This window comes from Tinamus guttatus, unplaced genomic scaffold, assembly GCF_059628265.1.
Source record: "Tinamus guttatus ecotype Peru unplaced genomic scaffold, ASM5962826v1 Tinamus_guttatus_pri_ptg000857l, whole genome shotgun sequence".
Classification (NCBI taxonomy): domain Eukaryota; kingdom Metazoa; phylum Chordata; class Aves; order Tinamiformes; family Tinamidae; genus Tinamus; species Tinamus guttatus.
Window position 1 is genome coordinate 98,176 of NW_028289391.1, and position 24,690 is coordinate 122,865.

Below are 24,690 nucleotides of genomic sequence, written 5' to 3' on the forward strand. Positions count from 1 at the left end.
AAAGCTCATAGGATCAGAGGGCTGCTAGCACCACGGATGGCCTTCTGCCCATCCCACATGGGTGCAATCTGGCAGCCAGATCTCTTACCCAAGAGGTGTCTAGCTTCTTGCATCCAGGCAGGATGGAAAGGGAGAGGTTTAGGCAGACTTAACACCAATTCCACAATCCAAAAGCCTGGTATCCATTCCTGAGGTTGTCCAGTGGTCTCACCTGTTCTTCTTGCTTCCCAGGTTCAATCTGCCATTTTCCTTCCTTCCCCCAAGCAGCCCACAACACTCCCGCTACTCTGCCATCAGCTTCCTCCTTTTTTTTTTTTCCTCTCATATCCACTCCCTGATCTGTGGCAGACACTGCTCACAACCCCTCAGCTTCATGTTGTCCCCTGAACCATTGAGATTGTCACAGGAAGCTTTGACCCTTTACTGTTTTTTGGGCCCTCCTTTTCTTTTGCCTGCACTCTTTTCCCTGGGTTTTGGTCTACGTGGCTGGCAAGGCTTAAAGCTCTGTGCACTGTGCCTTCATGCAGTGTGCCTGAGCGGGGGGATCACAGTTAGGATTGGTTTCATCACAGAAGCAGACCTGGACCCCATTTGCCCAGCACTGCATGCTCTGTATGCATGTGTCACCACTTCAGCAGTGGGAGCCAAACTAACTCCAACAGAAAAAGAGATTGACCTGTCCAGGTCCACCAAGTTAGTGCAAATCCCCAGCTAGTGGCCATGGAGATATGAGTATCTCTCGACTTCTGCTCCTGAGAGACATTCAGAGTTCAGGTGTGCTTGGTGTAGGAATAGCGAGAGAAGCTTCTTGCCTTAGTCCTCAGGCACTGGGTGTGTATGTACGCTTCTAGTTCCTATAGCTCATGGAAGTAAATAAACATTTCTTTGCATGTAGGAAACACTTCTTTAGGATTGTTCTTCCTGTCGCTAACCTGGGATTTCCACTGGCCAATGTCCACCCTAAACAGCTGTTCTGAATTGGGAAACAGAACCCAGAAATGTCTCCCGGAAAGGGTTAATGCTGCTCTAGGGTTCTTTAGACCAAGGGCTGCCATTGTTAGTCCCTAAACTAGGCAATGGGAGACATCTCTGCCCTCCAAGACAGGGAGGTTCCTGCCATCCCATGTCTGACATGAGCAGCTCCTGAGTGTGGTTATGGGACCAGCAGCAAATGCTTTCAAGAGAGTCCAAGTGTGAGCTCATGCTGCCGCCATCCCTGCAGACCACTAAGCCTTGTTTACTGGGGGCTAAAAGCAGCGCTGGGGCTGGTGTGTTCTGCAAGCTCCTTGGCTGCTGAGCTGCTCTGGCTCTGAGGGTGCGCAGAGCCCTGGGGCTGGCAGCCCTTGGGCCCCGGGAGGGTGTCCATCATGTCCGATGGTGGTGTTGCTGCAGGGAGCTGCTCCTCCCTGCTCCTCCCTCCCCCACTGCTGCAGTGAAAAGAAGCTACGGCAGGGGGAAATGGAGTGAAGGAGCCAGGAGGAGCACGGAGCAGCGGAGCAGCGAGAAGGAGACAAAGGAGGAGAGTGAGCGAGGGAGGGTGTGGGACCAGGAAGGAGCCAAAGCAGCTGGCAGTTCAGAGCGAGTTGCTGCGTTCCTGCTCCCCTGCCACCACCCTCCATGGTACCAGCTTGGGGCATCCACAGATCTCGGTGCCAGGCCAAACAATGAGCCCTGGGAGGGTGGGGTTTTAGCCTGGGTATTCCCAGCTGTGGGTACATCGCTACCAATAGAGACATTGTGATTTACGGGCCGTGGGGTGTAAGCCTGCTCGAGCTCTGCTGCCCCCTCCCAGGAAAACCAGATTTCCACTTATGTTTTTGGCAGCTAGATCCCTGTGGTCCTGAAAGACATGCTACTGGGGGGTTTCAACGGGTGTCACTTGTTGGGCTGACTCCCAGTCTGAGACAATTTCTTTCAGGGTGGAGAGGTGCTAGGCTGCTGCTTGTTCAAAGCTCTCGGCAGTCTTGCAGACAGCTGCTCTGAGCCTTACAGGAAACATTTGGCTACTAGAGGCATGGGAACCCTCTGCTCTAGGGCAGCGAGCTCCAGAGCTGCCAGCAGCATTAAGACGTGAGGGTAGTGATGGAGAAGAACAATTGGGCTATGAGAGTACTATATCAGCCAGTAATCTCAGCTCACTGATTAAGGTGTGCTCAACTCATCCTCCTTTAGGTGCTACTGTCCCAGGCTTTCCTTATGGGCACACTTTGCTCTAACTCACTTTCACCTTGGTTCCTTGTGAGGAGTAGGTGATATAGTGCAATCAGGCAATGGGAACCTGGCAGGCTTTCTGTCCCCATGTTTTTTTTTTTTTTTTTTTTCTGTCCTTCCTTTGCTGCTCACTTTTAACCATCCTCCTCTGATCTGCATTCTTTGCAGGATTAAAGAACACACTGCAAAGAAGCCTGAACCACTTTCTGTTCTACAAGCCACTAGCAATGGAGCAGATGAAGGGATCAGCCGTGATTCTGCTGGAGGTGCTAATTCTGAGTGGGCTGAGAGCAGGAAAGGGCTCTGCTGTCCTGGGCACCTTGGATCTACAAATAGACGAGGAGCAGCCAGCTGGCACCATCATTGGGGACATCAGTGCTGGCCTGCCTCCTGGCACCACTGCCTACATGTATTTTATCTCAGCACAGGAGGGCAGTGGTGTTACCACTGATCTGGAGATAGATGAGAACACAGGTATCATCAAAACAGCCCGTGTCTTGGACCGAGAAACCCGAGACCGATACAGCTTCATTGCTGTTACCCCAGAGGGCATCACAGTAGAAGTGAACATCCAAGTTAATGACATCAACGACCATGCTCCAGCCTTTCCCAAACAGCACAGCACTTTCCAAATCCCAGAGCATACACCTATAGGAAGTAGGTTCCCATTGGACCCAGCCTTTGATGCTGACAGTGGCCTGCTCAATACCCAAGGCTATGTGATTAAGGGAGAGAATGTGGGGCAGGCCTTCCGCCTGGAAACACGTCGAGGACCTAATGGGATCCTGTATTTGGACCTGGTAGTCAGCAACATCTTGGATAGGGAGAACCGTTCATCATATTCTCTAGTGCTGGAAGCCTATGATGGTGGCTCTCCTCCTCGGAGCACTCAGATGACACTGGATGTGTCTATCCAGGACATAAATGACAATGCTCCTACCTTCAACCAGAGCCGCTATCATACACTCATTTCAGAGAACCTGAAGCCTGGCAGTAGCATACTACAAGTCTTTGCCTCTGATGCAGATGAAGGTGACAATGGGGATGTGGTTTATGAGATCAACCGTCGGCAGAGCGATCCTGACCAGTACTTCACCATTGACTCCCGGACTGGAGTCATCAAGCTCAACAAGGGTCTAGACTACGAAGTAAGGAAGGTGCATGAGCTAGTGGTGCAGGCACGGGATAAGGCTGTCCATCCTGAGATCACCACAGCCTTTGTCACCATTCATGTACGTGACTACAATGACAACCAGCCCACCATGACCATCATCTTCCTCAGTGAAGATGGGTCTCCTCAGATCTCTGAGGGAGCCCAGCCAGGCCAGTATGTGGCACGCATCTCTGTTTCAGACCCAGACTATGGTGAGTACTCCAATGTCAATGTCACCCTGGAGGGAGGGGATGGCAAGTTTGCCCTTACTACCAAGGACAACATCATTTACCTGATCTGTGTAGACCAACTTCTGGATCGGGAAGAAAGAGACTCCTATGATTTGCGGGTGACAGCCACTGACTCAGGAACACCACCGCTCCGGGCAGAATCAGCCTTTGTGCTGCAAGTGATGGATATTAATGACAATCCTCCACTCTTTGACCAGCAGGAATACAAACAGAGCATTCCTGAGGTTGTGTATCCGGGCAGCTTTGTACTGCAGGTGACAGCTCGTGACAAGGACCAGGGTCCTAATGGGGAAGTGCGTTACAGTATTGTACATGACCGTGACACCCACTCCAGCTGGTTTGCCATTGACCCAGCCACAGGTATCATTACTACTGCTGCCCCACTGGATTATGAGAAGGATCCTCAGCCCCAGCTGACAGTGCTGGCCATGGACAGGGGAACCCCTGCCCTCTCTTCCTCAGCTGTGGTGCATGTGGCTCTGCAGGATGTCAATGACAATGAGCCAGTGTTCAAGAGTAACTTCTACAATGTGTCCCTGAAGGAGAACATCCCCACTGGGACCTGCTTTCTACAGGTGGGTACAACTGCCAGAGGAGCTCAGGGAGGACTATCCTGTGGGAGGGCTGGAGTGGGGAAGCCACTGAAGGACATGTTTGAGGTGCAGCTTCCAGGGCTTAGCTGGGCAATGATTGCAGCAGGAATGCCAGAATCTTCTGGAATCTTCTTCTGCCCAGTGCAAGTTGGGAGAGGGGCCAGAGCTCTGCTGTCAGCGTTCTGCATGTGAGCACCAGTGCAGGTGAGCACTGAGTGATATCACTGGTACTACAGGCACACCTCCTTTGTGCCAAGCAATGTGTTGACCACAGCTGAAACTGGGGCCCCACTGTGCTAGGCATTGCTCACACAAGTGTGGAGCTGCTTTGCAGGCCAAGATACTGGAAATGGGACTCAAGAGCCAGTCTCCAGAGAACCACTGCTAGCCAGGCTGCTAACTCCTCCCCTCTCCCTTTGAGATCATGAAATTAAGTTCATCAGTGTTTGTAAGGCTAGTTGTGAATATTAGCATTAATTACACATGGTTGGTATTGTTATATTACCTTGGCAGCAGCAGTTTTGTGATATTATGTGCTGCATCAGTCTTCCTATAGTGAAAGAGAATGGGTGAGGCTTGGAGAGGCGCTGCCCCTCTGGCAAGCTCTGTGGACCTCCAGCTGTGCCAGCAATGCCAAATGTGGTGCATTTCATTTGGAGAGTCCTTGTTTTTTTCAAAGGTAACCAAAGGGGATATGTGGTGCATGGGGCTGGCAGAAGGCTGGCAGTGTGGAAGCAGTGCAGGGCACTGCCAACCAAGTCAGTGTCCAACTCATTGATCAGGGTGAGAGTCTGTGAAGATGGGAGTTGCGGGACTCTGGGCTGGTCATTTGGGACTGTGAAGCTGGGTAATGAGTGGTGGTTGTGGTGCCAGGAGGAGGGGGTGGGGAAACACAAGCTCTGGGCCCTGTAAGATGAGGCAGGACGAGTGCTTGCCCCATGGCAGGCCAGGAGAAGGGGCCTCCAAATGGGCCAGAAGGAAGAAGTGCAGGTGAGGAGAAGAGCAAATTGATGAGTGTGCTGTCAGGGGCACTGCTGGGTGGGGAGTGTGGGGACAGGCAGGTATGAGGTGGATGGGGCCCTGCAGTGGATGGATGTAAGGGATGGGGGTATAGGGTGTGGGGGGGCAAAGACAGGCACAATGGGAAAGGAGTGTGGGGCAGGGGCATGTTTGGGATGGGGCAGCTATGTGATGGGGTGGGGTGGTTCATGGTGGGAGGTGAGGAGGAAGATTTGGGTGGTGGAGGGCACATCTGCACAGGAAAATATCCCTCAGGGCTGGAGAGGGAGGTGAGGACAGGACGGAGGGTGGGGACAGAGATGGGGAGGGGTCAGGCTGGGGCTGGGGAGCTGCAGGCCCAGGCACTGCTGGGGCGGCTGCGCTTGGCTTCCGAGCCCCCGAAGGGAGGCCTCTCTCCCGCTCTCCATGCCTTCCTGCTCGGTGCCGGCTGCTGTGAGGGAGGCGCTCTGGAAATGCAATCGGAGATGGCGGCTGGGCTGCTGGCCGCAGCGCAGTGGGGCAGGCGGGAGGGAGCTGCGAGGGGCCGGGCGCTGCAGGCGCTGCGGCGGGGCCAGCGGCGCGTGGCTGTGCGGATGGGCCGAGGGCTGCCGAGGCGTGGGGACCAGGCCCGCTCCGCTCTGCGCCGGACAGGAGGTGCTGGCCGAGTGGCCTGCAGCGGCTAGAGCTTTGGCCAGATTCGATGGTCTTGGCTCGGGCCGCATGTTTCGTTTGGAAGCGGCGTGTCTGGGCTGAGTGCAGGTAACTCCCGCGTGGCCTCGGCACAAAGCAAACAGCTCGCACATCTGCTGCTGCTTCCTCTGCGCCGGGAAACGTGAGAGGATGGGAAAGGAGGCTGGCTAGGCTGCCGGCTCGGCACCGGGCCGCCGCCGGCGCAAGCCAGGCTGGAGCGCCGGGTAGAGCCGGGGCAGGAACTGCAGGGCCGCGGAGCTGTGGCCCAGGCAGCCCCGCTCAGCGCCTTGCGCTGCAGCATCCCCACGCTGAGGAGATGCTGGGGCCCTGGTGACCACCAGCCAGCCTTCGTCCCAGGGGTTCACCACATTGTAGGTGCTGCCTCCCGCCCCGTGTGCACTTGGTGTGCCTGACCCTGTCTGTCATCCTGGGATGCCAACCCCATGCACTGCTCACGAGAGACTAGGCCACGGGCGGCACCACCAGTACCTGATGCCAGATACAGGGCAGCTTTGAGGTCACAGCAGTGCTTTGATCCTCCATCAGCATTTCTAAGCTACAGGCCTTGAGAGGACCAGGGTTGTTTTCTGATGATGACATCTACTCTCCATGGGCAGGATGGAAAGCTAGGCAAACAAGAAGCTTGGGTGGTGCTCGAGGGTCTTGATGTGGGACTGTGTGTCCCCTGCTCCTCGCCATCCCTGCTGCCATCAGTCTTTGTGCTCTGTACATGAACAGAGCAGGTTGCTGGCCGGAGCTCCTGAGCACTGTAGGAAAAAATCTCACCACCTCTTTACTTCTTACTTGTGTTTATAATGGGCCAGGTCCCACAGTAGCGGACCCTGTACAGGCATGAAGCAGAGAAAATAGGGAACTTGCAGTTCAAGCCTGCAATAAGAGGGGAACACCAGCAGAGAAGGAGCAGAAGGAGCCAGTGGACATCACAGAAGCGGAAAGCAGAATGGGAGAAAGTCACTCACTGGTTATTTCTCTCACTCTTTGTTTCTCTTTGTGGCCATGGGGATGATGTAGAAGTGTTAGGGCTCCTTATACCTTATTCAAGTGCTGTGGTGATATGATGTGAAGCACAGTTCTGGTGTAAATTCACCCTGATGGCTCAGATTTGTTTTAGACATTATATTGGATTGATTTTGTAACACCAAACTGTGTGCATGGTTAGATATTGTCTTTCTAACTTTTCAAACTAAACTGAGTATTGTCTGGCCCCTGGCAGCCAGCATAAAGCACAGAGCTGCATAAACTCCATGTTGTGAGAACCAGCAGATTTGACAGAAGTGTGGGTGTGATTAGATGGTGGGTTATTGATTGTTGCATAGATCCAATGTTAATGTTCTTGGAGCCAGGGCTTATATATCTGCATTGCGACCATATACATAAACATAATTGCTGGGGAAGGAAAACATCAAAAAACAAAAGCTGACCAGGAACATGCCAAATGGCATATTTCTTCGTCTTGCAGTTTTGAGGACAAGTCTTGGGAGTTCTTAAGTCTGAGTACGGATTTGTGATTTGGTGGGGCTGGCCATGCTCATGCACTTCCTTGGCAGCCTCTGGGGATGATCCTGGCGCAGGGTGATGCTGGAAGGGTAGCTGTGGGAGGACCTGGGGGCAGCTGTGCGTGGGGACAAGGCATGATCAAGGTCTCTGTCTTTGCCACTCAAGAGTGGCTGGAGGTGGGGAGGACATTGCTGGGATGAGGGATTTAGCATTAACCTCTTTTCAGATCTTTGTATGACATAAACCAGGTCTCCCCCTCCTCAGAAAAGAGAAGAAAAGCTTCTTGAGGCAGGATGAGGAGATGCCTGGGAGCTTGCTGGAAGGGAGAGAGCGCCTCATGCTTCAGGGAGGGCAGGCCGCAACACAGGGGTGCCTGGGGGTACATGGAGAGCAGGGATATGGGGGAGATGCTGGTACATGGGGAGATTGTGGGGGAGGCGAGCGCTGCTGTTACCGCCAGAAGAGCTGTGCTTGTTCCAAATTCCTGTGAAAGTTATTTCCTTGCGCTGCCAGCAGCCTCCTCCTGGGCTTGGCACAGCAGCCAGCGCCATGATTAATTCAAGTAGCATTTCCCCTGGAGCTGCAGCAGCTTTTCCACTGCAGCCGAGAGGCCCCAGCCCCTCGCGTTCCTCTCCCCCGTGCTCCGCTCCTCCCCCAGCCCCAGCCTCCTCGATGTCTCCCTCCTTCCTCCGCTGCATCCCAGCCCCCTCTCTGCGACCCCTTCCCTCCCAGTGCTTCGTGCCCCAGCCCACAGAATGCCCCTTGCTCCCCAAAACCGTGCTCACAGCCCTGCTCCTTCTGCCCCACACCTGTGTGCTGTCTCCTCAAGTCCAGGCCTGAGAGCCCCTGAGCCCTGCAAGCCCCCAGGTCCTGCCATGCGTGGCTCTCCTTCCCAACCCAGAGGCTCTCCCCAGCCCCTTGGCTCTGCCAGCTGCTGTCCTTGCTCCAGCACCCGGCCCTTCTGCCCCCAGGCTGCCCCCTTTGTGCTGGTCTCCCCTGGGTGGTCCAACATCTGCCTGGCCTCTCCATCTGCCCTCGTCCTGCAAGCCCCAGCCCCTCCGGCCTCTCAGACCCACTCTGTGGTGTTGGAGCACCTCGCCAGACTGGATTCCTGCTGCCATTACGGCCCCCTGCACATGTGGCTGGACTCCATCACCTCCCTGTACCACTGCTGCCTTGTTCAAGGCCAGCAGCACCTTGCACTGTGGCGGCCTGGCCTCTGTGTCCTGCTTGGCCCCCTTCTCCGCAGAATCTCTGGTGCCTTCCGGCTCCTGCCGAAGCGCTGGTCTCCCCTCCATGGGGGGTTGGCGCATCCCTCGCGCCTTGCCTGCCTGGGCCTCACTGCTGCCGTGGCCTGGACTCTGGGTGGGTGGCAGGGTGCCACTAGCCCAGGCTCTGGTGGCAGCTGGTGGCCTCCTCCAGGGTACAGCCTCACCCTCCTGCCTGCGTCCGTGTGCAGACTACTCGCCTCCTTGCTCCTTGGGGCACCCATGCCCTTCTCTGGCTCGCAAAGATGGACTGGAACACCAGGCTGCCCCTATTCCAGGCGCATTGCTGTGCCGGGACCTGAGCCCTGCACCCAGGCTGCGAGTCCCTGTCCCACATCCTTGCCAGCCCTGCCGGAGCCGTGCGGACGCTCCCCCGGGCAGTGCTCCCTGCCGCCCCAGGGCCTGACCCTTGCTCTGCCACGCGTGCGGGATGGTTTTGGGGGCTGAGTGCTGACCCGGCGCCTCCCTCAGGGCCCAGGCGGGCTGGAGGCTGACACACAGCCTGGGGGCCACGACCGCTCCTGAAATAGCAGCCACGGCCACTCCCGGTTGCTTTGAGCTGGTCAGCAGCCATGCCAGGGCTGGGGAAGGCAGGACGCCTGGCACGCACTCAGGCGAAGGGAGCCATGCGTGGGATCGTTGACCACGCTGGCGCCAGCCTCCTCTCCTCTCCCACCAAGAGCCGTCACTCCTAGGGGCGGGAGCCCAGAGCCAGATGTTTGCCAAAGCCGCAGTGTAACATGTGCGTCGCAGAGATCCAGCCGGGGCAGGGCTCCAGATGAGCTCCTTGCCTGCAACTGCTCTCGCTGGAGATGGAGAGGATAGCTGGGGAGCAGAGCCCCAAGCTGTGGGAAGCTCACCGTCCTTTCCCACACTCTGGTCTGTGTAGAGAAAGTGCCTGGCACAGCCACAGAGTCGAGAGGGTGATGGTTGGGGTCTCTGATGTAGCCTTCCGGATGGGTCTGCAGGAAGAAACTTTGACTCCTATGGGTGATGTAGGTGAGAGCTCCAGTATGGGGCTTTGTTTCTCTGTCCATCTGCCCTAGGAGACCGAAGAGCCTGGGGGTGCTTCCCTTCTCCCTCCTACCCTGCCAGAGACTGGGAGCAGGGGGCAAAATGACAAGGTCTTAAGAACTTGAGAGCTTGTCTCTGTCCTCCCACTTCTCCCTGCACTGAGGAGGGACATGTGTGCCCAGTGCCCACCCTCCCTCCTTCACATTCAGAGCTCCTTGCAATTTTTGCTGTGTCTCCTTTCTCCATATCCTCAAGATACTTTGCTGCTGCTCTCTGCCATTCGCTTCTGCTCTACTTCAGCCACAGCAGTTCTGCGAGGTGCCCTTGGGCCCAGCTGCAGTGGCTGCATGGCAATGAGGAAGGTCTCCTGCCAAACCTCAGTGCTGTGGGAGGAAGGGGCAGAGGCAGACACTGCTGTGCAAGACTGCCAGTGCTGCATACAGGGCTGGCTATGCACAGCGCCTTTCCCAGCAGGATTGGAACTGAAGGGGCAGGCTGGAGGCTCAGCAGGGTCTTTGGTTGGAGGTCAGTAGCATTTTTAGCATTACCTCCCTAAGTCTGAATGTGTTTGTGAGTGTAGAGCAGTCTCTGCAAGCCTCATGCCCCTGTGCATGTCTTGGCAAGGGAGCACCGCACATACTGTGGCAGCCCCTGCTCTGACGCTGGTGCTCCGGGTTATTGGTAAGGAGTCCTTTCTGCCTCTGCAGGAGCAAGTTACCTTTCCTTCATACAGCTCTTAGGCCTGAGATGTTGCCTGTTGTGTGCAGAGGGATTCAGCATTCAAGTCACAGGGAAACACACAAACACTGACTATAAAAATAGTGGAAACTGTGAGGAGGGAAAAAAATGACTTTTTCTAGAGCATATGGGGTCAGTTGTTCTGTGCAAAGAATGATGGCACCATGATTGAGCATCGTTGAGAATGGAGCAGGATGGTCTAGTGGTTACCTCGTTCCCTAGGTCTTGGGAGACTTACTTCAGAGCCGCTGTAACAGAACCTCTTCCCTCTTGCTGTCCCTTTTCCTGACTGGGATAATAGTCCTTGGTCATAAGCTGGAGAGTGTGGGAAGATCTTGCTGATGTCTCACAACACTGAGGCTCCGTCTGGCACTGGGTGCTCCAGAGAATGTTCCCTACTAAGATGTCAACTCTAGCAACCGACTCCTTCACTGGGAAGATAAGGCAAATCTCCTCCTAGGGGAGCCACACTGCAGGTGCTTTGATCTGAAGAGAAGCCTGTCTGGGATGGACATTCCAGGGATGGAGTATTCTTTGCCTGTTCTACTGACCAGTTGCTCTTCCCCATGCTCCTATGTATTGCCCCTGTTACCCTCTGCACATTATGCTGCTTGCAGCAGCATCCTGCCAACAAGAGCAGGGTCGGTTTGTGAGGGAGTGCAAGCTAGGAGTCAAGGGTGACCCAGCTTGGGTAGGCCTGTGCTCTCCCTGAACAGGATTTTGTGCCACTACACTTGAGCAGGGCTGGGGGACAGTGACAAGCTCCATCAACAGCCCTAGACAGGATGAGGGGATAAATCAGGTCCAGGATCCATCCAGAATGTCCTTTCAGGGACAGCAGGAGATGACATCAGAGACAAGGCTACAGAGTAGGTCCAAGATCCATTTGAACAAGCCAGTCAGCACCCCATGAGGGCAGTGGACAAGGCTGGACCAGACACACCTGCAGTGCAGCTCAGGCAAAGACTGAAGGCTCAGGTGTGGGCTCAAGTGTAGTTCCTGAGCCTATGGGCAGTTGGTATGTTTGGAAGCCTGCAGACTCTAAGCCACCATTAATTGGCAATGAATTGACTCTCCTTGTAAGGATTGGTGCCAATAAGAGATACTTATGTTGCCATACAAAAGAGGATCCGGGTTTGAGCACTGGACCCTTGCTTGTCTATGCTGTTCCACTTACAGCTCCTGTCTTGACTCTGTCTGGTTTCAGAAGGGCCTGACCACTGCAATGCCAACGCCACCATTCAAGGTCATTTGGCCACAGGGTCAGGGAACAGACTCTATTTGGTTTTATTCAGTAGTAGACACAACTGTAGTGTTTTTAGCTCATTCCTGAGGATTGTAGTATGCAGAATGTGGAGATAAAATGCCACATTCTGGGGCTATGTGTGATAGCTTATAGAGGTCCTGGAGAGAATGGTCCCAGTGTAAATTCTGGGCACACATCACCTTTGCTTCTGGCTCCCACAGAGAAAGTGATATTAGGAAGGGATCTGATACCACTGACATCATTGATACAGATGCCAACCTTAACATCAAAGTTGGCATCAACATCATTTTCCTCAATGAAGGTAGGAACATGGAGTCCCTGAGTGTGTTCGTAATCTTTAGCAGAGATCATGCATGGTTTTCTGAACGTGTTGCTAGAGCAGGCTACAGACCTAGCACCAAACATGTCCTTGAAGGCAATTTCCCCCATCCCTTAGTTGTCAGTCCTTGGTGTTTCTCATGCATCAATGGTGCCTCTCCACATAAATGGTGGACATTCCCATGTGGGCATCTCCTTCTGGACTAGAGCCGTGTGTCAAATAGCTCACGTGCCCATTTCTCTCCATTCTAGTCTGTAGAGGACCCAGGATGTTTGATTCAGAAGCAGATGCTTGCACTATGATTGCAGTAGTGTGGTTGTCTAAAGCTGGTCATGGTGAATTTCACCCCATGTATCTGAATGTTTGTTCTCCACACATGCCACATACGGAACTGTGATGCTGGCCTAGGGCTCACTGCTGTTTGCAGCAGCTACATCACCATGGATCATCAGTGAGCTGCCTGGCCATCCTGTCTGAATGGCCTTAGAGCCTTCCAGGTGGAAATCAGAGTATGGTCTGGAACATCACAAACTGGTTCTATTTTCAGGCTGCATATTCCATCAGGAGGAAACTTCTCCAAAGTTGTAATAGTCTACACCGATAGGATTGTGTTTTCAATCTTCCTGACCTTTTGTTGTGCAGGCTATTTTATCTCAGTTCTTAGTTTCTCTCTCTCTCTTTTTCTTTCATTTTTTTCCCCCAAAGAATTGCTCAGGCCACTTCACAGCCCGTCTTCAGCTCTTGTCAGCTGACCTTTGCACCTTTTCTGCAAACGCCAGACTATCTCAGGGGATGGGCGGCAGTGTCCTACTTTGGCAATAATGATATCTCAGGAGATTTCAAAGCAACAAAATGGAATTAGACAGTGAATTTTTAATCAGAGTGCCCTTAATATAGCAGTAGTGTGGACAGATCCCACATTTGAGTAACTAGGACTCCAGCCTGTTTACCTGGCTTTTCTCATGACCCTTATCACCCAGACTGGCCACGTACTGTGGCCTCTTACAAGTGCAACAAAATGCTGAGAGCAGCCACCTGCCTTTCAGCACTTCTTCAAGATAGGGTTGGTGCTGCAGCCTTCGTTAACAATGGTTTTGAGTTGCTGGGCATAGGGAGGGTGGTAAACACATTGTGTATCGGCTGTGAGACCTGAAAGGCTGAAAGATTCGTGGATGTGGCCTCAAGCAAATGCTGGCAGGTGGAAGATTTCCCGCATTTGCAAACATGCTCCCTTGTCAGTGACCCATCACACAAGCCTCTTCAGGAATCCCAGTCCCTGCAAAAAATAAGTGATCCCTCTAACAGGGAAAGGGGGGATTGAACAACCCCTGCAATGAAGGCAAGAGTCACCAGGACCTTCTGCAGCAGTCACACACAGCTTCACAAATTAATTAAAGTTGGCAGGGCCCTTTGGAGATCATCCAGTCCAACACTCCCTGTTCAAGCAGAATCACCTAGAACACACTGCACAGGATCACATCCAGATGGGTTTTGAATATCTCTAGAGGAGACTCCACAACCTCTCTGCGCAACCTTGTCTCCCCTTTCTGTCACTCTCACATTCACAAAGTTTCTCCTCAAATTCAGGTGGAACTTCCTGTGCTTCAGTTTATGTCTGTTGCCTCTTATTCCATTGCTGGACACTGCTGAAAAGAGTCTGGCGCTGTCCTCTTGACACCCTTCCTTAAGGTATTGTATACACTGATAAGATTCCCCCTGTCCCAGCCTTCTCTTCTCCAGGCTAAACACACCTTGTTATTTCAGCCTTTAATACGAGAGCTGTTCATGTCCCCTAATCATCTTCTTTTCCCCCATGCTGGTCTCGCTCTAGTAGCTCCATGTCCCTCCTGCCCTGGACAGACCAGCACTGGACACAGCACTGCAGATTTGGCCTCACCAGGGTTGAGCAGAGAGGGGGATTTCCTCCCTTGACCTGCTGGCAACGCTCTGCCTAAGGTACCCTAGGAGACCAGGGCACATCGCTGGCTCATGGTCACCTTGTCTTCGAGGATGTCCAGGTCCTTCTCTGCAGAGCTGCTTTCTAGCAAGTCACCCCCAGCCTGTCCTGGTGCATAGAGTTATTTTTCTCTAAGTGCAGTACTTTGTGCTTCCCTCTGTTGTTTTTTTATGAGGTTCCTCTCTGCCTGTGTCTCCAGCCTCTCAAGGCCCCTCTCAATGACAGCACAGCCCTCCAGTGTATCTGTCACTCCTCCCAGTTTTGTATCATCAGCAAACTTGCACTCTGTTCCTTCACCCAGGGCAACTTCTGTAGATGTGCAGGGCTTCCCCATGAAGAAGGCGTCTGCTGGGCTATCATCTAAGGTCTTACTGTCCACTAAAGAGCTGTTAGCATTTGAGTGCCTTTATCCTCTTGCCCCCATTGTGTTCTGGGGCATGGGTGCAACACTCAGTAGCAACTGTGTGTGTTGAACATTCAGGCTTTGAAGCCTGCAATGAAAAGCATCTTTTGCCCAAGGGATGTTGTTGGTTTCTGGCCTTGAGCTCCATTTCCACTCCCCTGGTCTCCTGTTGGACCTCCATGATGCCTAATTCCTGCACTGGGTTGCTGATGTGCTGGGATGCCCAGGATGGCCCTTTGTATCAAAGGGCTGTATCCTCCTTGGCTTCCCGTCACTCTTCATACTCGTTTCCCTTGTTCAGCAGCAGAATCATAATTCCCTTCCCTCAGATTTTCCTTCACAGTCCAGCTCTTGCTTAATGCTGAGCACATTGTGTTTTTGAAGATGTTCTCTTATATTCTCTTATTTCCATTATCTTATGACAGGAGGAAACAGCAAACATCACATGTGCAGCCTGTTTCCACATAAGCCTTAAAATTGCCCATTTATCTTGTTAGGACTCAAGTCTGAACTAGGATTGAGGCTGCTAACCACTGCTGTCCTGTGGTTAGCTTGCAGAAGAGCCTGGGTGGTACCTGCTAGAGAGCAGTGCAAGATGCCTATCTGAAACAAACACCCTCTTGAAAGAGGCAGGTGGGTGAGGGTGTCAGGGCTGAGGGCATTAAAAGCCCTTCATGGCCATAATCAGTCTCATCTGTGACCCCCCCCAGCCATTCCCCTCTGCCCATAGGTCAAAGGCTCCATTTAAGCTCTGGCTTGGGTCCTCAGTCCTTGGTCTTAGTGATGTTGTCAGTGTACCCATTTCCAGCTCTGTTCCTGAAAGGCTCTCCAGCTGGTCTTGTAGGTAGCCTGTCTCCTGTGTGGATCGCTCAGGTGCATGTTGAAGCCTTTTCTATGGTCTTGTCTCTTTTTGCTCCTGTCTAGATTCCCTGGATGGACCCAGGGTCTGTTTCATTGCTTACTCTCTCGGGGACTGCGGGGACCCTGTTACCTGCTATGGTCAGACGCTGTGAGTCTACAGCTATTGGCTGCGGGCCCTGCCTGCACCCCTGTCGCCTGCCTTCCCTTACAGAGTAGCCAGATCTTGGTGTTCTCTGGCAAAGGGGTGGCTGTGGCCCTTGCAAGCCCTGTAATGTAGGTCTGACAGCTCCTAACGTGTCAGGGTCTGGCGACAGATATGGGCTTGGAATTAAATTCTGCATCTTTGCCTCATATAAACTTGTTCCAAGCCAAACATAATGGGTCTCCCACAGCCCTTGGGAAGGGGGTTCCTGTTTCTTTCTCTTTCCCTGGCAGTATTTTTTAACTCCTTGGCTACATCCCACAGGGTAACTCTCCCCTTGTGCCAATACAGGGAGGTTTTACCCTTGCTGTGACCCATGAGTGGACAACAGTTGTGCTGTGAGGAATGAGACATGGATGCTGGATGTGCTGGAGCTAGGAAAGACCCAAGTCAGCCCTTGGGGTAGACAAAAAGGAAGTTCTGGAGGTGCTGGAAATAGACTCAGGTTGAGCCTAAGGCATTGGTAAAACCAAGGCAGTGCTACAAGGGAGAAAGAGCCTTCAGGGGATACTGGAGGGAGGGTTAATAAGCATGTGCAAGCTTAGGCATAGGCAGGTTTGGTCAATGTCATCTACTGAATCATGCTTGTTTGCAAAGGCTATAGTTAGGTGTCTGGGAGACATAGATTTTGCTGTAAGGACCCTCTGTGCCTATGGGGGCTGGGCAAATGGAAGGCATTTGGGAGAGTTCCAGTAACAGTCACAGAATCCTTGTTAATCATGCAGTGAGAGGGCTGCAGAACTAGTTGTGAGGCCTAGGACATGGACCTTACCCTGTTCTAGATGAGGAACTATATAGCACAAGATTATGGTGAACATTGGATAAGGAACCAAACAGTGGCTGTAGAATATCAGCATAAAGCTCTGTACAGCCTTTACAGTAGATAATAGCTCACGACTATTCAGTTGTGTTGTGAAAACCGCCAAGGATGGAAGCTTGGCAGTCTCTGTGGGCAACCTGCTTTAATGTTGGCCTGCTCCTAAACGGAGAAAACTTTTCCCAGTATCCTGTCTGAACCTCTCTGGTTCCTATAGCCGATGTCTCGCCCTGCTGCCATGCACCACTGTGAAGAACCTGGCTCTGTCTCCCCCATAACCTCCATGTGGGCATTGGCAGGCTGCTTGAGGTCTTCATGTGGAGTGTAACGACGACTGTCTTGCTGTCAGGGATCTCCCCTGATCTCCACAACCCTTTAAAGAGTAGCCCTAGAAGTTTGGTAGAGTCAGCACCCATGGGCGCATCTGTTGAGTCCTGTGGACTCATATGTGTTAAGTTTTCTCAAGTAATATCTGGCTCAGTCATCATCCCCAGCCAGTAGTGCTAGTCCTTGAACTCCTTCCCTAAGCACAGGGGCCTGGGAGGTCTTGGTGAAGGCTGAGGCAAAGAAGGCCTTGAGTGTCGCAGCCTTACCTGTGTCTGCTGGTGCTAAGTCAGCCATCCCTTTCAGCAAAGGGCTCACATTTTTCTTATTTAGCCTTTTACTAACAGTGCAGTGGCAGAAGCTCTTCTGATTGCTCTTGATGTTTTTTCCTTGCAAGTCTCAGCCTCACTTTGACTTTCCTGACACCTTGCCTGTATGTCTGGACAATGTTTCTAAATTAATCCGTTGTAGATCCTCTCTGCTTCCATCTCCTGCATGCTGCCATCTTGCCTTGAGGCTCAGCCATAAGACCCCTGTTTAGCCAAAGTGGTCTCCTGATACATCTGCTTGTTTACTTGAGTTTCGAGATTGACTCACTGGTCCTTGGAGGATGCTGTCTGGAGGTCTGCCAGTTTTCCTGAGCTTCTTTGACCTTCAGAGCTGCCTTCCATAAGACCTCACTTGCCAGTTCCCTGGCAAGTTCCTTGGCTGAAGTCTGCTGGCTTCAATTCCAGGGCCTGCTACTCTTTCCTTATTACCTTCCTGAGTGGGCCTCTGTGGGGCACAAGGGAAGGTTTGCTGTGGGACGTGGGAGAAGGGCTGGGGCCTGGACGTGGCCATGGTCAGGAGGGTGTGCGGTGCTGGGGGACATTAGTATACCCCTTGGCTGAGTGGGCTCTGTGCAAGGCTGCAAGCAGTCTGGGTTGTCCCAGGAAGGTTCTGCAGATACAGAATGAGAGGGCAAGGCATGGAGTAAGAATAACTGAAATAATACTTTGTGTACTATCCACAACTGCAGCATGGCTGCAGACAAGTGCATTTTTAAAATCATAGATTTGATGTCATTCTTGATGGGCAATTTCAGCTTTGCAGCAATTAGGTCCAGGGCTCTCCCTGCTTCACAAGGGAGCGGGCTAGCTGGCTGGGGAACTGCACGCCAGGCGAGTGTGAGTGGAGGAGCTTCACGAGCCTTGCCTGCTTCTGCAATTAGATCTGTCTCTGAGGCCAGACTGCCAGCTCCATTGGGCAGTCCTGCTTGGAGAGGCTCTGGGTGCTGGCAAGTAGATGGGGAGATGATGTTTTACTGCTCGTCAAAGAGAGCTCATCTGCTTCTTTCCCATTCCCAAGCCTGATCTAGCTCCTGTGGCAGACAGCTGGATTTCCAGTGGGTACCTTTCTTAGCACAGTAGCCCCAGAGGATGGAGTGAGGCATCTGAGCTGCTCTGGGAACAGCAGAGCCTTTGGCCAGGGGAGTGAAAGGAAAATGTCTTATTCAAGAGCTTGCTGCTATGCATAGCATTAAAGCAGCTGACGTGCATTTTAGAACACTTTGAGACTGATAAGCAGCTCATTTGGAAGGGGTTATTAATTTGCCTATTTTGGCTGCCGTGGCAGCTCAACAGCTTCAGGAGCATTTCCATCTGTAATGCCTGTGAACATTACTAGTTAAAACTCTGGCACAATAAGCAGCACACAATTCAGCTGTAGTGCTTTAAGTGTATCACCTCAGGATGATATCCAACATAGAGCCAGAATACAGGTAACCAGACCTCTTCTGTCACCTCCAAAGAGGCCACGTCTCCATTTGGTGTTCAGGAGTCAGAAGAGAAGTATAAGAATAATTATAAGAATAATTTCAAGTCTAGAAACTTGTCCTCTTAGGAAACTGAACAATGCAACCTCTTTGTTTAGTTTCTCTGAAGAATGGCTTGCAGCACCCATCACCACCATCCCAACAGCAACAGGGAGGAGGCTCCTAGAAATACCAACCCCTTAAATCTGACAAAGACAGGAGGGATCTGTAGACAGTCACTGAAGTCAGGCAAAATGCAAGCTAGAAATAAGAGGCAAATTTTTAAGAAGGGGCAAATGAAGCTGGAAGCAGCTTATGAGGTAATTTATCACATCCAGAAGCAGATAATGCCACTTTCTCATGGCCTCTTCCCTTGCCAAATTGGTTGCAAGAGATTATTTCAATTCCAGCTACTTTCTTTTTCCCCCTTGTTTCAGTAGTGCCAGCAAGGTCAGATTTATTCTCTCAAATGAACATCTCCAGCTGCCATGGGTCCTTATCATCAGATCCCTCACTTTCTGCCCTCCTGTTGCTTTGCTGACAGCAGCAACATGATAATGGGGCCTGTGATGGGATTTTCTGGTTTGAACCGTGCAGCTCTGTCGTAGTCCAGCCAGGCTGAGGCCTGCATGCTATGCCCTGCTTGTGCCAGGTACGTGTACATCGCCGTGCTGCACTCACCCAGGCCAGGCACTGCCGTGGCCTGGTGTGCCCCTTTGAGCCCTGCTGCCTCGGCCTGGGGGCTCCTGGTGCATATAGGCCGTTCCTCAGAGCTGGTATGGAAGGAAGCAGGATGCACCGAGAGACAGGGAGCAGGAGGGAGGGGGCTGGAAGCAGAAGGGGGGCAGGTGGAGCCTGTTTCTCAAGTGCTCTGTGGCACTCACTCATGTTTGGGTCGCTCTCGTGGCACCTGTGGCTCTGAGTGCTCTGCAGCTGGAGCAGGAAAAGGGGATCCTGTTTCACGGTGCTTCTTCCAGCAGCTGCTGTGCAGTCACGGAGCAAGTCCTCGACGGGGAGGAAGTCCTTGTAGAGGGAATGCAGTGCTGGCTGGCGGCTTCTCCCAGGATCTCCCCCCTTGCATTGCCTTGCAGGGGTGCCGTGGGCAGTGGGGCTGCTGAGGAGGAGCTGCGGGTGCTGCTTCCTCTTTATGGGGACGGGGAGTTCAGGGAGGAGCGTGAAGGGGGCCAGCGCAGGTAGCGCCTCCCGGCCAGGGTGCAGTGTGTAGGAAAGTCTGGTGGGGAGGAGGCCTCACCTGGACCTGATCTACTTCTGCCGGCCCAGCCACACTCTGAGCTGTCTTTTGCTGCTCCCCTGTCTCTGAGGATCTGTGCAGGGTTCAAGCCGGGGGGACGGCCCACAGGAAAACTGTTTGCAGCCCCCAGCTGGGCCCTTTCCTTGGCGCGCGTGCAGCGTTCCTGCGCTCTCGCTCACAGGAGCCGAGGCCCCTGCGCTGCTGCGGGGAGGAGCTGTGGCTGACGAGGCCTGAACTCCGCTTCACCCGGGCCTGGCCCAGCTGCCTCCTTCCTGGCTCTGTCCTCAAGCTTTGTTCTCTCTTGGAGCTCCCAGCTGGTGGACGAGCCATGGCAGGGATGCTAGAGTGCAGAGAAGGAGCCGTTTGCTGCTGGCCTGAGCTGCAAGGAGCACTTCAGATCCTTCTGCCGTGTCTACAGCAGCTAGTGCCACTCGTGTGGCTGTCACAGACAGGACCACCCTTGTTGTCATCTTCAGGTCCCAGCTCATGGAGTTTAGCTTGGAGAGTGGGACCGAGCTGGATTATGGAGAGGAAGGAGGAGGTTTTGCTACCCTTGTCCTAGAAGTCCTTGTGGGAGAGAAAGGGCTGAGGCCAAGGGCAGCTGCTGAGCCCGCATGGGCTGCCCTTGGCTGAGCAAACTGGGGACATGTGGCTGTTCTTCCCTTGGCACCTGTGAGAGGCTTTGCATTCCTGTTTGCCCCCAGTGTGCCCCTTGCCCTTTGCTGGGGCAACACCGTGGGCCTGGGATGTGGATGCTGCCCCGGGATGCAGGAAGGGAGGTGTCACCTGGACCAAGGAACCTCTGGTGATGCAGGCATCTGTGGTGGTGGGGGTAGCAAGCAGGGCATGGCTCTTGTGAGTCTGCAGTGCTGTGCTCGCCCGGCTCTGTGCCTGCTCCTGGACTAGCAGACCTTGCTCTGGGGGATGCCCCATGGCTGCCTGGAGCCCTGGGAGGCCTTGTCTTCCCATGGGGAGAGTTGCAGAGGAAGGAGTGATTTATTTGGAACAATGACTGCAGAGGTGAGGATGTCCTGGTCTGTGTGCTGGGTGCTCTGAGGGCCCAAGAACAGGGGGCAGCACGGGGCTGTGAAGGGGATGGTGGTCCGGTTCTACAGGCTAGTGGTCTCCATCCAGATGCTATGGAGGTGTTGCTGGCCCTGCTCACGTAGTGCCTCCTCCCACCCAGGTGACAGCCACAGATGCGGACAGCGGCCCGTTTGGCACCTTATCCTACTCCATCGGCTCTGGCATTGGCAGCATTGTCCCCACGCAGTTCAGCATCGATGAGAGCACGGGACAGCTGTGTACTGTGCAGCCCCTGGACCGTGATGAGGGCACATCTGCCTACGACTTCACCATTACCGCTGTTGACGGGGTGAGTGCAGGAGAGGTCACGAGGATGCGGTGCTGTCGACTCAGCACCATGTCAGGGGTGCAACTATCTTGTCTAATCTGGTCCTTCCCCAGGGCGGCCTGAACTCCATGGTGTACGTGAAGGTTTTTCTGGAGGATGTGAATGACAACCAGCCAGTGTTTTACCCCTTGGACTACGCGGTCAGCATCAGCACGCAGAGCATGCCAGGCACTGCTGTGCTGCGTGTCACCGCTCATGATAAGGATGAGGGGCTGCATGGGAAAGTGACCTACCGCATTGTCCTGGGTAACACCCCTCCGCTCTTCTCCCTTAACAAAGACACAGGTGAGAGCTCCTGGGTAGCCAGGGCAGCGGGATGCGGGCAGGAGTAAAGCCTGTCCGAGTGCTATGCATGGCCACCCCTGCTGTGAGGGCTGCCCCCACAGGATGTCTTGTCCTCTCCTGACATGTTGCCGTGCCCCAGCTTCCTTAGTCCCTGCATGCCCTTTTACAGGCTTGCTCTCTGCTTTCTTGTTTCTGCTTCCTGTCTTGTTTGTTTGTCCCCTCTGCCATCCCTTCCCTTGTTTTCTGTCCCTGGCTCCCTGCACTTCTCTCCCTGCTTGCTGCTGGCTTTGCACCATCTGGCTGTCCCCTCCTTGGCTCCTTCTCCCTGTCCAGTTCCCTATTCTCCCCTGCTTGGTGCTCTCTCCTTCACCAATGCGCCGTCCTCCTTGGTCTCACCTTTCTGCCTGGCTTCCCCTGTTCTACCAAAGCCAGAATGGTGCTGCTGGATGAGTCCGTGCTTGCATGCAGCGATAGGGCTCTCAGCAGGCCGGGGAGGGTGGCCTGTGCTCAGCACAGATGTCAGGCCCTCCCCACACTGGTCCACGAGTCCCTAAAGTGAGGCTGGGATAGCAAAGGCCTGTGAGTCAACCTAGTGCAGGGCCACCTCCTTCGTAGGTTTGTCCCATTAGGTCCTTCTGTACTACCCTCCCTCCAGGAGTTTCCCTGCAGCCCAGATCACACCAGTTGCTGCTGCCCCAACCCCTGCCCTGCAGCCCCAGAATTTCCATTCCCTCCTTTTCCTCTCCCAAGAGCTGCCCTCTGGCTTGCCCCGCCAAGATCTTGCTGCGACTTAGCTCAGGGTTTGGCTTCAGGGAGAGGAGGGAGGGTTAGAGGAGTTTTTCGCAGGTGGGTTCTCTTTCTTTGTGCCAGCTCTCCTATGGTAAATTCCTCCCTATTTGCTGCTCCTTTAGGTCTTTTTTTTCAGGCCTACGCTTTCACAAGGCAAAGGGCCTGTTCCATGGGTGGAAGATGACAGGCGATGGGTGCAGCATAGCACCCTTCTGAGCTGCTTTCCTCCCTAGGTGTCATCTCCCTCTCATGGTCCTTGAGTGGCAAAGCCAACACGCTGGTGCAACTAGTGATCTCTGCACGAGATGGTGGAGGCCTGCAGGCACAGACGAATGCCCGAGTGAACATCAGCATTGTGGAGGGCACAGTCTCACCTCCTGTCTTCGAACAAGCTCAGTACTTCTTCACAGTGCCTGAGGACATGCTGCCAGGTGCCAGCGTGGGAGCTGTTCAGGCCCAGAACCCTCCAGGTATATACTTATCGGGGACTGTAAAGGACAGTGGCAAGGGCAGCACAGGTGGCACTAGTGGCCCAGCCTTGACGCTGTCTGTAGTAAACTGAGGAGGTGAGCTGGGTACACAAATTGCTCTTTTTTATCTTTGTTTCTTTGCCCACAGGTCATGCTGATGACATCTTTTATTCCATCTCTTCGGGGGATCCTCATGGCTATTTTTCCATTGACTCTGGCTCAGGGCAACTCCGCACTAGTCTGCCTCTTGATCATGAGACCCAGGCTGTCCTCATCCTGGATATCCAGGCCCGGAGTGGTTCACCCCCTGCCTATAGCAATACACATGTGAAAATTTCTGTGTTGGACGTGAATGACAATGCGCCAGTGTTTCCAGCCCCCTCTGACTCTATCTTGCTGCCAGAGGCCACAGAGCCTGGGAGCACGGTGTACACTTTGCAAGCCGAGGACCGGGACAGCGGTGCCAATGGTCAGGTGCATTTTGAGCTGGTTTCAGGAGGAGATGGCATCTTCAGCGTGGAGCGCTCCTCAGGGGCAGTGCGACTGATGGGGGCCCTGCAGTATGAAGCCAGTGCTGCCTATGGGCTGGCCATTGTGGCCCGGGATGGTGGTGTTCCCCAGCTCAGCTCCACCTTCACTCTGCTGGTGCACGTGCAGGCCGAACACGACAACGGGCCCATCTTTGACACACTCACCTACCGCGTGGAGGTGCGGGAGGGGGTGCCTGTCTCCACGCGCTTCCTGCAGGTGCGGGCCCTAGCGCGCGATGTGGAAGCCACGACCCTGATCTACCACTTGCGCGCTGATGGGGATGCTGCCAGCTTTGGCATCATGCCCGAGAGCGGTTGGCTCTATGTCAAAAGCGCGTTGGACCGGGAGATGCGGGACCTGTATGTGCTCACGGTGCTGGCCTCGGCAGGAGGAAGTAGTGCAAGCGGGGAAGCCCGGAAAACAGGCACCAGCACGGTACGGATCAGCGTCACTGATGAGAATGACAACAGCCCCCGGCTGAGCGAGGAACGCTACTTCTTCACCATCCCCGAGAACCAGGCACCTGGTAGCAGTGTTGGCAGGGTGATGGCAAGTGACCGGGATGCCGGACAGAACAGTCGGCTCACCTACCGCCTGCTCCAGCATGACCCCAACTTCCTTATCCATACGCAGACAGGTGAGAGGCTGCTGGCTTCCTAGGGGAGGCCCAGGGCAGGTCCAAAGTGATACAGTCCAGGCTGGCAGGATATTTGTCTGCCAATATTCTACTCCTGGGTTCCCCAGCAATGTGTCCCCAGACCCATTTCTGAAGAGGTCTCTGGGCTGATCTTGTCCCTTCTCCCTCACAGGAGAACTCAGCACGAAACACAGCCTGGACCGGGAGCAGCAGTCTGGCTACCAGCTGTTGGTGATCGTGCAGGATGGGGGCGCACCACCCCGCAGTGCCACCGGAACCATCTATGTCACGGTGCTGGATGAGAATGACAATGCCCCTATGTTCATTCATGTGGCCAGTGGTCAGGAGCTGCCGGTGCAGGTAGGGAGCGCATGTGCCTTTCCTGTGCCATAGGCCAGGGAGACATGGGCCTGGGAGCCCAAGGGGCTGGGGATGCTGCAGGAGGAAAAGTCAGAAGGATGTCCCAGGGGAGTTTTGGGGCGGGGATGAAGCAAACACAAGTTGCATCCGTGCAGAAGCCTGGACAGTCTGGCAAATGTGAGGAAGAAGTGGTAAAAGGGACATGCCTTTGGGACACCCCTATGCATGGAGAGTGTGAGCACTGGTAGGAGTGACTTACAGGGAGGAGTAGTTGACTCACATGTGTCTGCAAGGAGGGAAGGTGGAAGGAGCCCAGACCCAACCCAGTGGAGCCACAGTGAACAGGGGCAAGCAGGGAGGCATGAGGTGCTCTTGTCTCCTGTATCTCCAGGCTTTCAGATTAGCCACTTGGCTTTGTGAGTGGACAGGGAAGGGCTGCCCAGCTAAGCATTGCACTTGCAGAGGTTTTCTGAGAGAGCCCAGTATATACTATGGGCGCCCTCCCACCTTTCCTCTGGGCACTGGTGGCAGCAGTCACACAGGCACGGTGTGCTGCAGTCTTGCTTACATCTGTG

At 53.9% G+C, this 24,690-nt stretch overlaps 1 protein-coding gene across 1 annotated transcript in view; it reads left to right on the plus strand.

Moving 5' to 3' along the window:
- The first annotated feature begins 2,315 nt into the window (after positions 1-2,315).
- The window catches only part of DCHS1 (dachsous cadherin-related 1), a 44,511-nt gene continuing 22,136 nt past the window's right edge, over positions 2,316-24,690 (plus strand). Inside the window, exons 1-6 of the mRNA XM_088537710.1 lie at positions 2,316-4,190; positions 20,816-21,004; positions 21,097-21,328; positions 22,351-22,587; positions 22,736-23,755; positions 23,928-24,115. Coding sequence (XP_088393836.1) covers positions 2,439-4,190; positions 20,816-21,004; positions 21,097-21,328; positions 22,351-22,587; positions 22,736-23,755; positions 23,928-24,115 — 3,618 coding nt within the window. The 5' untranslated portion in view covers positions 2,316-2,438. The remainder of the gene's footprint in view (positions 4,191-20,815; positions 21,005-21,096; positions 21,329-22,350; positions 22,588-22,735; positions 23,756-23,927; positions 24,116-24,690) is intronic.